The sequence below is a fragment of the Coregonus lavaretus genome, assembly GCF_964263955.1.
Source record: "Coregonus lavaretus genome assembly, chromosome: 24".
Classification (NCBI taxonomy): Eukaryota; Metazoa; Chordata; class Actinopteri; order Salmoniformes; family Salmonidae; genus Coregonus; species Coregonus lavaretus.
Window position 1 is genome coordinate 40,876,260 of NC_140011.1, and position 15,565 is coordinate 40,891,824.

The 15,565-nt window shown below is 45.0% G+C and overlaps 1 protein-coding gene across 1 annotated transcript in view; it reads left to right on the forward strand.

The window, feature by feature from the left end:
- LOC311100148 (coronin-6-like) overlaps window positions 1–15,565 on the forward strand; it is a 61,208-nt gene that overhangs the window by 43,466 nt on the left and 2,177 nt on the right. Inside the window, exons 7-11 of the mRNA XM_084140925.1 lie at window positions 13,880–13,999; window positions 14,261–14,365; window positions 14,545–14,690; window positions 14,799–14,856; window positions 15,143–15,373. Of these exons, the coding sequence (XP_083997051.1) occupies window positions 13,880–13,999; window positions 14,261–14,365; window positions 14,545–14,690; window positions 14,799–14,856; window positions 15,143–15,373 (660 nt within the window). The remainder of the gene's footprint in view (window positions 1–13,879; window positions 14,000–14,260; window positions 14,366–14,544; window positions 14,691–14,798; window positions 14,857–15,142; window positions 15,374–15,565) is intronic.

Consider the following 15,565-nt stretch of genomic DNA (forward strand, 5'->3'; position numbering starts at 1 on the left):
TAAATTCATTAGGCCCTAATCTATGGATTTGACATGACTGGGAATACAGATATGCATATGCAAGCTTCAAGTTCCTCGGTGTACACATCACTGACAATCTGAAATGGTCCACCCACACAGACAGTGTAGTGAAGAAGGTGCGACAGCGCCTCTTCAACCTCAGGAGGCTGAATAAATTTGTCTCGGCCCCTAAGACCATCACTAACTTTTACAGATGCACCATTGAGAGCATGCTGTCGGGCTGTATCACCGCCTAGTATGGCAACTGCACCGTCCTCAAACGCAGGGCTATCCAGAGGGTGGTGCGGTCAGCCCAACGCATCACCAGGAGCACACTGCCTGCCCTTCAGGACATCTACAGCACCCGGTGTCACAGGAAGGCCAAGAAAATAATCAAGGACTCAGCCACCTGAGCCACGGCCTGTTCACCACGCTATCATCCAGAAGGCGAGGTCAGTACAGGTGCCTCAAAGCTGGGACAGAGAGACTGAAAAACAGCTTCTATCTTAAGGCCATCAGACTGTTAAATAGCCATCACTAACCGGCCTCCACCCAGTACCCTGCCCTGAACTTTAGTCACTAGCCGGCTACCACCCGGTTACTCAACCCTGCACCTTAGAGGCTGCTGCCCTATGTACATAGACATGGAACACTGGTCACTTTAATAATGGAACACTGGTCACTTGAATAATGTTTACATACTGTTTTACCCACTTCATATGTATACAGTGCCTTGCAAAAGTATTCATCCCCCTTGGCGTTTTTCCTATTTTGTTGCGTTACAACCTGCAATTTAAATGTTTTTTTCTTTGGATTTCATGTAATGGACATACACAAAATAGTCCAAATTGGTGAAGTGAAATGAAAAAAATTACTTGTTTCAAAAAATTCGAACAAATAAATAACGGAAAAGTGATGCGTGCATATGTATTCACCCCCTTTGCTATGAAGCCCATAAATAAGATCTGGTGCAACCAATTACCTTCAGAAGTAACATAATTAGTTAAATAAAGTCCACCTGTGTGCAATCTAAGTGTCACATGATCTGAGTATATATACACCTGTTCTGAAAGGCCCCAGAGTCTGCAACACCACTAAGCAAGGGGCACCACCAAGCGACACCATGAAGACCAAGGAGCTCTCCAAACAGGTCAGGGACAAAGTTATGGAGAAGTACAGATCAGGGTTGGGTTATAAAAAAAATATCTGAAACTTTGAACATCCCATGGAGCACCATTACAAATCCATAATTAAAAAATGGAAAGAATATGGCACCACAACAAATCTGCTAAGAGAGGGCCGCCCACCAAAACTCATAGACCAGGCAAGGAGGGCATTAATCAGAGAGGCAACAAAGAGACCAAAGATAACCCTGAAGGAGCTGCAAAGCTCCACAGCAGAGATTGGAGTATCTGTCCATAGGACCACTTTAAGCCGTACACTCCACAGAGCTGGGCTTTACGGAAGAGTGGCCAGAAAAAATAAGAAAACACGTTTGGTGTTCGCCAAAAGACATGTGGGAGACTCCCCAAACATATGGAAGAAGGTACTCTGGTCAGATGAGACTAAAATTGAGCTTATTGACCACCAAGGAAAACGCTATGTCTGGCGCAAACCCAACACCTCTCATCACCCTGAGAACACCATCACCACAGTGAAGCATGGTGGTGGCAGCATCATGCTGTGGGGATGTTTTTCATCAGCAGGGACTGGGAAACTGGTCAGAATTGAAGGAATGATGGATGGCGCTAAATACAGGGAAATTCTTGAGGGAAACCTGTTTCAGTCTTCCAGAGGTTTGAGACTGGGACGGAGGTTCACCTTCCAGCAGGACAATGACCCTAAGCATACTGCTAAAGCAACACTCGAGTGGTTTAAGGGGAAACATTTAAATGTCTTGGAATGGCCTAGTCAAAGCCCAGACCTCAATCCAATTGAGAATCTGTGGTATGACTTAAAGATTGCTGTACACCAGAGGAACCCATCCAACTTGAAGGGGCTGGAGCAGTTTTGCCTTGAAGAATGGGCAAAAATCCCAGTGGCTAGATGTGCCAAGCTTATAGATACATACCCCAAGAGACTTGCAGCTGTAATTGCTGCAAAAGGTGGCTCTACAAAGTATTGACTTTGGGGGGGGTGAATAGTTATGCACGATCAAGTTCTGTTTTTTTGTCTTATTTCTTGTTTGTTTCACAATAAAAAATATTTTGCATCTTCAAAGTGGTAGGCATGTTGTGTAAATCAAATGATACAAAACCCCCCCAAATAATGTTTTATTCCAGGTTGTAAGGCAACAAAATATGAAAAATGCCAAGGGGGGTGAATACTTTCGCAAGCCACTGTATATACACTGTATATACTGTATTCTAGTCAAGTCCATCCCATTCAACTATTGCTGTATATACAGTGATCCCTCGCCACTTCGCGGTTCACTTATCGCGGATTCGCTATTTCGCGGATTTTCATAATGCATTTTTTTTTTTTTGGTGCATTGTGCTCTGCATTCTGATTCGCTAAAAACTCACTCCCGCTTCTTGTATCAAAACATGCTACGAATTGTGCTATCATTTTGTCGTCTCGTGCAGTTATGTGTACGTACATAAAACAGCTTGGCAAATTTACATTAAGTTGGCCAAATTATCTTGTAATTTCGAACATCTCCTAAACCCATAATGTCGACGAAACGGCCTGGACCGACAAAAGCACCTGCGGATGGGCCCAAACGGCGGAAGATGCTACCTATCTCAGATAAAGTTAAACTTCTGGACATGCTAAGGGAAGGTAAAAGCTATGCAGCCGTTGCTCGCCATTACGGAATCAATGAATCTTCCGTTCGTTACATAAAGAAGGAGGAAAAAAACATAAGGACGACAGCAGCAGTCAATGAGGAGGAAGGACTAACGCTTGGTCGCTTAGCAACCATGGTGCGAATGGCCACTGAACTTAAGCGAGTAGCTGAGGAATGGGACCCTTTGATGAGCCGTTCATTACAGTTCTCCAACGTAATCGATGGTGGCATGTCGGTGTACAAGGATCTTTTTGCAAAGAAGAAAAAAGAGCGACAACAGCTGCCTATCACTATGTTCTTCTCCCGAACAAACACACCTGCACCGCGGGCTTCAGAAGAAGAGAACACTGCAGAGCGCAGTCAGGATGCAGCGGCCCAGTCTGAAGAGCAGTGAAACGGCCTACACGTGAGTCACTGTATTTGTATACATGTAATAGTTGCTAATTGTAAAAAAAAAAAGTTTTCTATTTCGCGGATTTCACTTATCGCGGGTCATTTTCGGAACGTAACCCCCGCGATAAACGAGGGATTACTGTATACTATTCTATCCTACGTATTATTCAGATATACTACAAATTCTATCTATATACTGTCCATAACATCTATACATCCCATCACACACACACACAGTGGGGGGAAAAAGTATTTAGTCAGCCACCAATTGTGCAAGTTCTCCCACTTAAAAAGATGAGAGAGGCCTGTAATTTTCATCATAGGTACACGTCAACTATGACAGACAAATTGAGAATTTTTTTCTCCAGAAAATCACATTGTAGGATTTTTAATGAATTTATTTGCAAATTATGGTGGAAAATAAGTATTTGGTCACCTACAAACAAGCAAGATTTCTGGCTCTCACAGACCTGTAACTTCTTCTTTAAGAGGCTCCTCTGTCCTCCACTCGTTACCTGTATTAATGGCACCTGTTTGAACTTGTTATCAGTATAAAAGACACCTGTCCACAACCTCAAACAGTCACACTCCAAACTCCACTATGGCCAAGCCCAAAGAGCTGTCAAAGGACACCAGAAACAAAATTGTAGACCTGCACCAGGCTGGGAAGACTGAATCTGCAATAGGTAAGCAGCTTGGTTTGAAGAATTCAACTGTGGGAGCAATTATTAGGAAATGGATGACATACAAGACCACTGATAATCTCCCTCGATCTGGGGCTCCACGCAAGATCTCACCCCGTGGGGTCAAAATGATCACAAGAACGGTGAGCAAAAATCCCAGAACCACACGGGGGGACCTAGTGAATGACCTGCAGAGAGCTGGGACCAAAGTAACAAAGCCTACCATCAGTAACACACTACGCCGCCAGGGACTCAAATCCTGCAGTGCGAGACGTGTCCCCCTGCTTAAGCCAGTACATGTCCAGGCCCGTCTGAAGTTTGCTAGAGTGCATTTGGATGATCCAGAAGAGGATTGGGAGAATGTCATATGGTCAGATGAAACCAAAATATAACTTTTTGGTAAAAACTCAACTCGTCGTGTTTGGAGGACAAAGAATGCTGAGTTGCATCCAAAGAACACCATACCTACTGTGGAGCATGGGGGTGGAAACATCATGCTTTGGGGCTGTTTTTCTGCAAAGGGACCAGGACGACTGATCCGTGTAAAGGAAAGAATGAATGGGGCCATGTATCGTGAGATTTTGAGTGAAAACCTCCTTCCATCAGCAAGGGCATTGAAGATGAAACGTGGCTGGGTCTTTCAGCATGACAATGATCCCAAACACACCGCCCGGGCAACGAAGGAGTGGCTTCGTAAGAAGCATTTCAAGGTCCTGGAGTGGCCTAGACAGTCTCCAGATCTCAACCCCATAGAAAATCTTTGGAGGGAGTTGAAAGTCCGTGTTGCCCAGCGACAGCCCCAAAACATCACTGCTCTAGAGGAGATCTGCATGGAGGAATGGGCCAAAATAACAGCAAGTGTGTGAAAACCTTGTGAAGACTTACAGAAAAAGTTTGACCTGTGTCATTGCCAACAAAGGGTATATAACAAAGTATTGAGAAACTTTTGTTATTGACCAAATACTTATTTTCCACCATAATTTGCAAATAAATTCATTAAAAATCCTACAATGTGATTTTCGGGAAAAAATAATCTCTATATATATATATACAGTGGGGAGAACAAGTATTTGATAAACTGCCGATTTTGCAGGTTTTCCTACTTACAAAGCATGTAGAGGTCTGTAATTTTTATCATAGGTAAAAAAAAATCCAGAAAATCACATTGTATGATTTTCAAGTAATTAATTTGCATTTTATTGCATGACATAAGTATTTGATACATCAGAAAAGCAGAACTTAATATTTGGTACAGAAACCTTTGTTTGCAATTACAGAGATCATACGTTTCCTGTAGTTCTTGACCAGGTTTGCACACACTGCAGCAGGGATTTTGGCCCACTCCTCCATACAGACCTTCTCCAGATCCTTCAGGTTTCGGGGCTGTCGCTGGGCAATACGGACATTCAGCTCCCTCCAAAGATTTTCTATTGGGTTCAGGTCTGGAGACTGGCTAGGCCACTCCAGGACCTTGAGATGCTTCTTACGAAGCCTCTCCTTAGTTGCCCTGGCTGTGTGTTTTGGGTCGTTGTCATGCTGGAAGACCCAGCCACGACCCATCTTCAATGCTCTTACTGAGGGAAGGAGGTTGTTGGCCAAGATCTCGCGATACATGGCCCCATCCATCCTCCCCTCAATACGGTGCAATCGTCCTGTCCCCTTTGCAGAAAAGCATCCCCAAAGAATGATGTTTCCACCTCCATTCTTCACGGTTGGGATGGCGTTCTTGGGGTTGTACTCATCCTTCTTCTTCCTCCAAACACTGCGAGTGGAGTTTAGACCAAAAAGCTCTATTTTTGTCTCATCAGACCACATGACCTTCTCCCATTCCTCCTCTGGATCATCCAGATGGTCACTGGCAAACTTCAGACGGGCCTGGACATGCGCTGGTTTGAGCAGGGGGACCTTGCGTGCGCTGCAGGATTTTAATCCATGACGGCGTAGTGTGTTACTAATGATTTTCTTTGAGACTGTGGTCCCAGCTCTCTTCAGGTCATTGACCAGGTCCTGCCGTGTAGTTCTGGGCTGATCCCTCACCTTCCTCATGATCATTGATGCCCCACAAGGTGAGATCTTGCATGGAGTTCCAGACCGAGGGTGATTGACCGTCATCTTGAACTTCTTCCGTTTTCTAATAATTGCGCCAACAGTTGTTGCCTTCTCACCAAGCTTCTTGCCTATTGTCCTTTAGCCCATCCCAGCCTTGTGCAGGTCTACAATTTTATCCCTGATGTCCTTACACAGCTCTCTGGTATTGGCCATTGTGGAGAGGTTGGAGTCTGTTTGATTGAGTGTGTGGACAGGTGTCTTTTATACAGGTAACGAGTTCAAACAGGTGCAGTTAACACAGGTAATGAGTGGAGAACAGGAGGGCTTCTTAAAGAAAAACTAACAGGTCTGTGAGAGCCGGAATTCTTACTGGTTGGTAGGTGATCAAATACTTATGTCATGCAATAAAATGCAAATTAATTATTTAAAAATCATACAATGTGATTTTCTTGATTTTAGATTCCGTCTCTCACAGTTGAAGTGTACCTATGATAAAAATTACAGACCACTACATTCTTTGTAAGTAGGAAAACCTACAAAATCGGCAGTGTATCAAATACTTGTTCTCCCCACTGTATATATATACTAACGGTCAGAAGTTTTAGAACCACTACTCATTCAAGGGTTTTTCGTTATTTTTACAAATTTCTACATTGTAGAAAAATAGTGAGTGTAGTAACCAAAAAAGTGTTAAACAAATCATAATAGATTTGAGATTCTTCAAATAGCCACCCTTTGCCTTGATGACAGCTTTGCACACTCTTGGAATCCTCTCAACCAGCTTCATGAGGTAGTCACCTGGAATGCATTTCAATTATTAGGTTGCCTTCTTAAAAGTTAATTTGTGGAATTTCTATCCTTCTTAATGCGTTTGAGCCAATCAGTTGTGTTGTGGCAAGGTAGGGGGGTATACAGAAGATAGCCCTATTTGGTAAAAGACCAAGTCCGTATTATGGCAAGAACAGCTCAAATAAGCAAAGAGAAACGACAGTCCCATCATTACTTTAAGACATGAAGGTCAGTCAATACTGAACATTTCAAGAACTTTGAAAGTTTCTTTAAGTGCAGTCGCAAAAACCATCAAGCGCTATGATGAAACTGGCTCTCATGAGGACCGCCACAGGAATGGAGGACCCGGAGTTACCTCTGCTGCAGAGGATAAGTTCATTAGAGTTACCAGCATCAGAAATTGCAGCCCAAATAAATGCTTCACAGAGTTCGAGTAACAGACACATCTCAACATCAACTGTTCAGAGAGGACTGTGTGAATCAGGCCTTCATGGTCGAATTGCTGAAAAGAAACCACTACTAAAGGACACCAATAATAAGAAGAGACCTGCTTGGGCCAAGAAACACAAGCAATGGACATTAGACAGGTGGAAATTTGTCCTTTGGTCTGGAGTCCAAATTGGAGATTTTTGGTTCCAACCACCGTGTCTTTGTGAGATGCGGTGTGGGTGAACGGATGACTCTGCATATGTAGTTCCCACCGTAAAGCATGGAGGAGGAGGTGTTATGGTGTGGGGGTGCTTTGCTGGTGACACTGTCTATGATTTATTTAGAATTCAAGGCACACTTAACCAGCATGGCTACCACAGCATTCTGCAGCGATACGCCATCCCATCTGGTTTGGGCTTAGTGGGACTATCATTTGTTTTTCAACAGGACAATGACCCAACACACCTCCAGGCTGTGTAAGGGCTATTTAACCAAGAAGGAGAGTGATGGAGTGCTGCATCAGATGACCTGGCCTCCACAATCCCCTGACCTCAACCCAATTGGGATGAGTCGGAGCGCAGAGTGAAAGAAAAGCAGCCAACAACTGCTCATCATATGTGGGAACTCCTTCAAGACTGTTGGAAAAGCATTCCAGGTGAAGCTGGTTGAGAGAATGCCAAGAGTGTGCAAAGCTGTCATCAAGGCAAAGGGTGGATATTTGAAAAATCTCAAATATAAAATATATTTTGATTTGTTTATCACTTTTTTAGTTACTACATGATTCCATATGTGTTATTTCATAGTTTTGATGTCTTCACTATTATTCTACTATGTATAAAATAGTAAAAATAAAGAAAAACCCTTAAATGAGTAGGTGTGTCCAAACATTTGACTGGTACTGTATATATACAGTCATGGCCAAAATTGTTGGCACCCCTGAAATTTTTCCAGAAAATGAAGTATTTCTCACAGAAAAGTATTGAAATTACACATGTTTTGCTATGCACATGTTTATTTCCTTTGTGTGTATTGGAATAACACAAAACAAACAGGAAAAAAGCAAATTTGACATAATTTCACACAAAACTCAAAAAATGGGCCGGACAAAATGATTGGCACCCTTAACTTAATATTTAGTTGCACACCCTTTGGAAAAAATAACTGAAATCAGTCGCTTCCTATAACCATCAATAAGCTTCTTACACCTCTCACCCGGAATTTTGGACCACTCTTCTTTTGCAAACTGCTCCAGGTCTCTCATATTGGATGGGTGCCTTTTCCCAACAGCAATTTTAAGATCTCTCCACAGGTGTTCAATGGGATTAAGATCTGGACTCATTGCTGGCCACTTCAGAACTCTCCAGCGCTTTGTTGCCATCCATTTCTGGGTGCTTTTTGAAGTATGTTTGGGGTCATTGTCCTGCTGGAAGACCCATGATCTCGGACGCAAACCCAGCTTTCTGACACTGGGCCCTACATTGCGACCCAAAATCCTTTGGTAATCCTCAGATTTCATGATGCCTTGCACACAGTCAAGGCACCCAGTGCCAGAGGCAGCAAAACAACCCCAAAACATCTTTGAACCTCCACCATATTTGACTGTAGGTACTGTGTTCTTTTCTTTGAAGGCTTCATTACATTTTCGGTAAACAGTAGAACGATGTGCTTTACCAAAAAGCTCTATCTTGGTCTCATCTGTCCATAAGACGTTCTCCCAGAAGGAATTTGGCTTACTCATGTACATTTTGGCAAACTGTAGTCTTGCTTTTTTATGTCTCTGTGTCAGCAGTGGGGTCCTCCTGGGTCTCCTGCCATAGCGTTTCATTTCATTCAAATTTCGACGTATAGTTCGCGCTGACACTGATGCACCCTGAGCCTGCAGGACAGCTTGAATTTCTTTGGAACTTGTTTGGGGCTGCTTATCCACCATCCGGACTATCCTGCGTTGCAACCTTTCATCAATTTTTCTCTTCCGTCCACGTCCAGGGAGATTAGCTACAGTGCCATGGGTTGCAAACTTCTTGATCATGTTGCGCACTGTGGACAAAGGAACATCTAGATCTCTGGAGATGGACTTGTAACCTTGAGATTGTTGATATTTTTCCACAATTTTGGTTCTCAAGTCCTCAGACAGTTCTCTTTTCCTCTTTCTGTTCTCCATGCTTAGTGTGGCACACACAGAAACACAATGCAAAGACTGAGTCAACTTCTCTCCTTTTTATCTGCTTTCAGGTGTGATTTTTAGATTGCCCACACCTGTTACTTGCCCCAGGTGAGTTTAAAGGAGCATCACATGCTTGGAACAAACTTATTTATCCACAATTTTGAAAGGGTGCCAATAACTTTGTCCGGCCCATTTTTTTAGTTTTGTGTGAAATTATGTCAAATTTGCTTTTTTCCTTTTTTTTTTTGTGTTATTCCAATACACACAAAGGAAATAAACATGTGCATAGCAAAACATGTGTAATTTCAATACTTTTCTGTGAGAAATACTTCATTTTCTGGAAAAATTTCAGGGGTGCCAACAATTTTGGCCATGACTGTATATATACAAAAGTATGTGGACACCCCTTCAAATTAGTGGATTCGGCTATTTCAGCCACATCCATTGCTGACAGGTGTATAAAATCGAGCACACAGCCATGCAATCTCCATAGACAAACATTGGCAGTAGAATGGCCCTACAGAAAAGCTCAGTGACTTTCAACGTGGCACCGTCATAGGATTACACCTTTCCAACAAGTCAGTTCATCAAATGTCTTTCCTGCTAGAGCTGCCCCGGTCACCTGTAAGTGCTGTTATTGTAAAGTGCAAACATCTAGGAGCAACAACGGCTCAGCCGCGAAGTGGTAGGCCACATAAGCTCACAGAATGGGACCGCCGAGTGCTGAAGCACGTAGCGTGTAAAAACCGTCTGTCCTCGGTTGCAACACTCACTACCGAGTTGCAAACTGCCTCTGGGAGCAACGTCAGCACAAGAACTGTTCGTTTGGAGCTTCATGAAATGGGTTTCCATGGCCGAGCAGCCGCACACAAGCCTAAGTTCACCATGCTCAATGCCAAGCGTCGGCTGGACTGGTGTAAAGCTCGCCTCTGGTAGACTCTGGAGAAGTGGAAATGCGTTCTCTGGAGTGATGAATCACGCTTTGCCATCTGGCAGTCCGACGGACGAATCTGGGTTTGGCGGATGCCAGGAGAACGCTACCTGCCCAAATCCATAATGCCGACTGTAAAATTTGGTGGAGGAGGAATAATGGTCTGGGGCTGTTTTTCATGGTTCGGGCTAGGCCCCTTCGTTCCAGTGAAGGGAAATCTTAAAGCTACAGCATACAATGACATTCTAGACGATTCTGAGCTTCCAACTTTGTGGCAACAGTTTGGGAAGGCCGTTTCCTGTTTCAGCATGACAATGCCCCCGTGCACAAGCGAGGTCCATACAGAAATGGTTTGTCGAGATCGGTGTGGAAGAACTTGACTGGCCTGCACAGAGCCCTGACCTCTACCCCATCGAACACCTTTGGGATGAATTGGAATGCAGACTGCAAGCTAGGCCTAATTACCCAACATCTGTACCCGACATCACTAATGCTCGCTGCTGAATGGAAGCAAGTCCCCGCAGCAATGTTCCAACATCTAGTGGAAAGCCTTCCCAGAAGAGTGGAGGCTGTTATAGCAGCAAAGGGGGGACCAACTCCATATTAATGCCCATGTTTTTGGAATGAGATGTTCGACGAGCAGGTGCCCACATACTTTTGGTCATGTAGTGTATATATATATATTTATTTATACTCCGGACGCTGACATTGCTCGTCCTAATATTTTTATATTTCTTAATTCAATTATTTTACTTTTAGATTTGTGTGTATTGTTAGATATTACAGCACTGTTGGAACTAGGAACACAAGCATTTCTCTACACTGTCACGGATCCCCCCGGTACCATCACACCACCACCACCATGCTTGACCTTTGGTATGATGTTCTTACTGTGGAATGCAGAGTTTGGTTTTCGCCAGGCATTACTGGAACCATGTCGTCCAAAAAGTTATACTTTTGAATCATCTGTCCATAGAACGTTCTTCCAAGAGTCTTGATGATCATCCAGGTGCTTTTTGGCAAACTTGAGTCAACTTTTTGGACGAGATGGGTCCCATTATGCCTGGCGAAAACCAAACAATGCATTCCACAGTAAGAACATCATACCAAAGGTCAAGCATGGTGGTGGTGGTGTGATGGTTTGGGAATGCTTTGCTGCCTCAGGACCTGGACGACTTGCCTTAATAGAAGGAACCATGAATTCTGCTCTGTATCAGAGAATTCTACAGGAGAATGTCAGACCATCCGTCTGTGAGCTGAAGCTGAAGCGCAGCTGGGTCATGCAGCAAGACAATGATCCAAAACACACAATCAAGTCTACATGAAAATTGCTAAAAAGCAACAAATTGGAAGTTTCGGAATGGCCTAGACAAAGTCCAGACCTAATCCCAATTGAGATGTTGTGGCAGGACTTGAAACGAGCAGTTCATGCTTGAAAACCCACATGTCACTGAGTTAAAGCAGTTCTGCATGGAAGAGTGGGCCAAATTTCCTCCACAGCGACGTGAGAGACTGATAAACAACTACAGGAAGCATTTGGTTAGAGTCATTGCAGCTAAAGGTGGCACAACCAGTTATTGAGTGTAAGGGGGCAATTACTTTTTCACACAGGGGAATTGGGTGTTGCATAACTTTGTTTATGAAATAAATGAAATAAATATGTAATTGTTGTGTTATTTGTTCACTTATGTTCCCTTTATCTAATATTAGGTTTTGGTTGAAGATCTGATAACATTCAGTATCACAAATATGCAAAAGTAGAGAAAATTAGAAAGGGGGCAAATACTTTTTCATAGCACTGTACGTGTTTGTTTTGGGCTTCGTCCCCATCGTTTTTCGTGACGTACCTTGTGTTGGGTGGAGTAATAAAAACCCTAATACGTATTCCTGTGCCTGGCTTCTAATCATTATACAACATGACACCTGCAATAACATCTGCTTAATATGTGTATGCAACCAATCAAATTTGATTTGATCTGTTGGTCACAGAAAACTTTTAACAAAAGTAGGGGCATGGATCAGAAAACCAGTCAGTATCTGGTGTGACCACCATTTGCCTCATGCAGCGCGACACATCTCCTTCTCATTGAGTTAATCAGGCTGTTGATTGTGGCCTTTGGAATGTTGTCCCACTCCTCTTCACTGGCTGTGAGAAGTTTCTGGATATTGGCGGGAACTAGAACACGCTGTCGTACACGTCGATCCAGAGCATCCCAAACATGCTCAATGGGTGACATGTCTGGTGAGTATGCAGGCCATGGACGAACTGGGACATTTTCAGCTTGTGACATGGGGCCGTGCATTGTCGTGCTGAAACATGAGGTGACGCGACAATGAACCTCGTCATGGTATCTCTGTGCATTTAAATTGCCATCGATAAAATGCAATTGGTATGGGCATAGCTTATGCCTGCCTGCTCATACCATAACCCCACCGCCACCATGGGTCACTCTGTTCACAACGTTGACATCAGCAAACCGCTCGCCCACCCGACGCCATACACGCTATGGGCTCCCGAGTGGCGCAGCGGTCTAAGGCACTGCGTCTCAGTGCTTGAGGCTTCACTACAGACCCTCTGGTTCGATTCCAGGCTGTATCACAACCGGCCGTGATTGGGAGTCCCATAGGGCGGCGCACAATTGGCCCAGCGTCGTCCGGGTTTGGCCGGTGTAGGCCGTCATTGTAAATAAGAATTTGTTCTTAACTGACTTGCCTAGTTAAATAAAATAAATAAATAAAAATGCTGTCTGCCATCTGCCCGGTACAGTTGAAACCGGGATTCATCCGTGAAGAGCACACTTCTCCAGCGTGCCAGTGGCCATCGAGGGTGAGCATTTGCCCACTGAAGTCGGTTACGACGCCAAACTGCGGTCAGGTCAAGACCCTGGTGAGGACGTTGAGCACGCAGATGAACTTCCCTGAGACGGTTTCTGACAGTTTGTGCAGAAATTATTTGGTTGTGCAAACCCACAGTTTCATCAGCTGTCCGGGTGGCTGGTCTCAGATGATCCCGCAGGTGAAGAAGCCGGATGTGGAGGTCCTAGGCTGGCATTGTTACACGTGGTCTGCAATGTGAGGCCGGTTGGACGTACTGCCGAATTTTCTAAAACGACATTGGAGGCGGCTTATGATAGACAAATGAACATTCAATTCTCTGGCTACAGCTCTGGTGGATATTCCTGCAGTCAGCATGCCAATTGCACGCTTCCTCAAAACTTGAGACGTCTGTGGCATTGTGTTGTGTGACAAAACTGTACATTTTAGAGTGGCCTATTATTGCACCTGTGTAATGATCATGCTGTTTAATCAGCTCCTTGCTATGTCACACCTGTCAGATGGATGGATTATCTTGGCAAAGGAGAAATGCTCACTAACAGGGATGTAAACAAATTTGTGCACAAATATTGAGAGAAATAAGCTTTTTTTGTGCGTATGGAACATTTCTGGGATCTTTTATTTCAGCTCATGAAACCAACACTTTACATGTTGCGCTTATAATTTTGTTCAGTGTAGATATTCTGTCCATGTCGTGCAGCCCTAGCCTCAATGGGACTGCCTGTGCTTTCACAGAAGCCATGATGAGTCCTCTTTCTACCGCTATGGGTGCTCTGTACTCTGTTAGTGATGTCTGGCGTGTCCATTCTGTCCAATAGGAGAGGATGGCTCCACACGAGGGGATCCGACCAATGAGGGCCATCTTTACCAGAGACGGAAACCTGTTCACTACCGGCTTCACCAGGATGAGCCAGAGAGAGCTGGGCCTGTGGGACCCGGTAACACACACACACACACACACACACACGCACGCTCAAACACAAGTGCACGCACGTATGCGCACACACACACAGTTGACACGTACACATGCACAGGCACGCTCAAACACAAGTGCACTCACATATGCGCACACACACAGTTGACACGTATGGGCACACATGTATGCACACTCATATCTCACTTCCTCTTGAAGGACAGTGAACATTGGTCCTCTCGTCCCTCTTCTCTCATCTTGTCCTTATTTTCTCTGCTCCTCCCAGACACATTTTGAGGAGCCTATTGCACTGCTGGAGTTGGACACAAGTAACGGTGTGTTGTTACCTTACTACGACCCAGACACCAACATGGTTTACCTCTGTGGAAAGGTAGAAACTCCTCACTCTCTGTGTACAGTAACAATATTATCCATTACCTTGATACTACTACTGCCTCTATACGGCTACTACTGTAAATCCTCTCTCCTCTCCTCTCCTCTCCTCTCCTCTCCTCTCCTCTCCTCTCCTCTCCTCTCCTCTCCTCTCCTCTCCTCTCCTCTCCTCTCCAGGGGGACAGTAGTATACGGTACTTTGAGATAACAGAGGAGCCTCCCTATGTCCACTACCTCAGTACCTTCAGCAGCAAGGAGCCTCAGAGGGGGATGGGCTTCATGCCTAAGAGAGGGGTGGACGTCAGCAAGTGTGAGATCGCCAGGTAGGAGACTGCACACACACAGACGCACACGCACACACACACACACACACACAGTCACACACTCAAGTGTTTGTTGTGGCTATTCTCGAACTCTCCTCTGTTCTCCAGGTTATATAAGCTCCATGACAAGAAGTGTGAGCCCATCGCCATGACAGTGCCTAGAAAGGTAAGTCTCTCTCTCTCTCTCTCTCTCTCTCTACATTTACAGCTTGTTAAAACTTTCCCTCCCTCCTCTCCTTCTCTCCCTCCCCCCTCTCATTCTCTCCCTCCCTCCCTCCCTCCCTCCCTCTCCTTCTCTCCCTCCCCCCTCTCATTCTCTCCCTCCCTCCCTCCCTCCCTCCCTCTCCTTCTCTCCCTCCCTCCCTCCCTCTCTCTCTCTCTCCCCCCCCTCCCTCTCTCTCTCTCTCCCCCTCCACTCTCTCACTCCCTCCCTCCCCCCTCCCTCCCTCCAGTCGGACCTGTTTCAGGATGACCTGTACCCAGACACGGCGGGTCCCGACCCGGCCCTGGAGCCAGAGGAGTGGCTGGAGGGGCGAGATGAGGACCCCATCCTCCAGTCCTTGAGAGATGGCTATGTTCCCCCCAAGAGCCGTGAGCTAAAAGTGGCCAAGAAGAACGTTCTGGACTCCAGACCCACCACCAGACGCAGCATGTCCTCCTGCGACGGCTCAGCCAACCTGCCTGTGAGTCACACTCTGTCTGTCTGTCTGTCTGTCTAACCCTGACCACCAACCTGCCTGTGTGTCACTATGGATATAATCACCCCTTTATCTGTTTGTCTAAAAACTCTCATTCTCTAATTTCTCCTCTCTCTCTCTCTCTCTCAAACCTCTCCACCGGTCCCATCTCTCTCTCTCCTTTACTTAATTATTCTG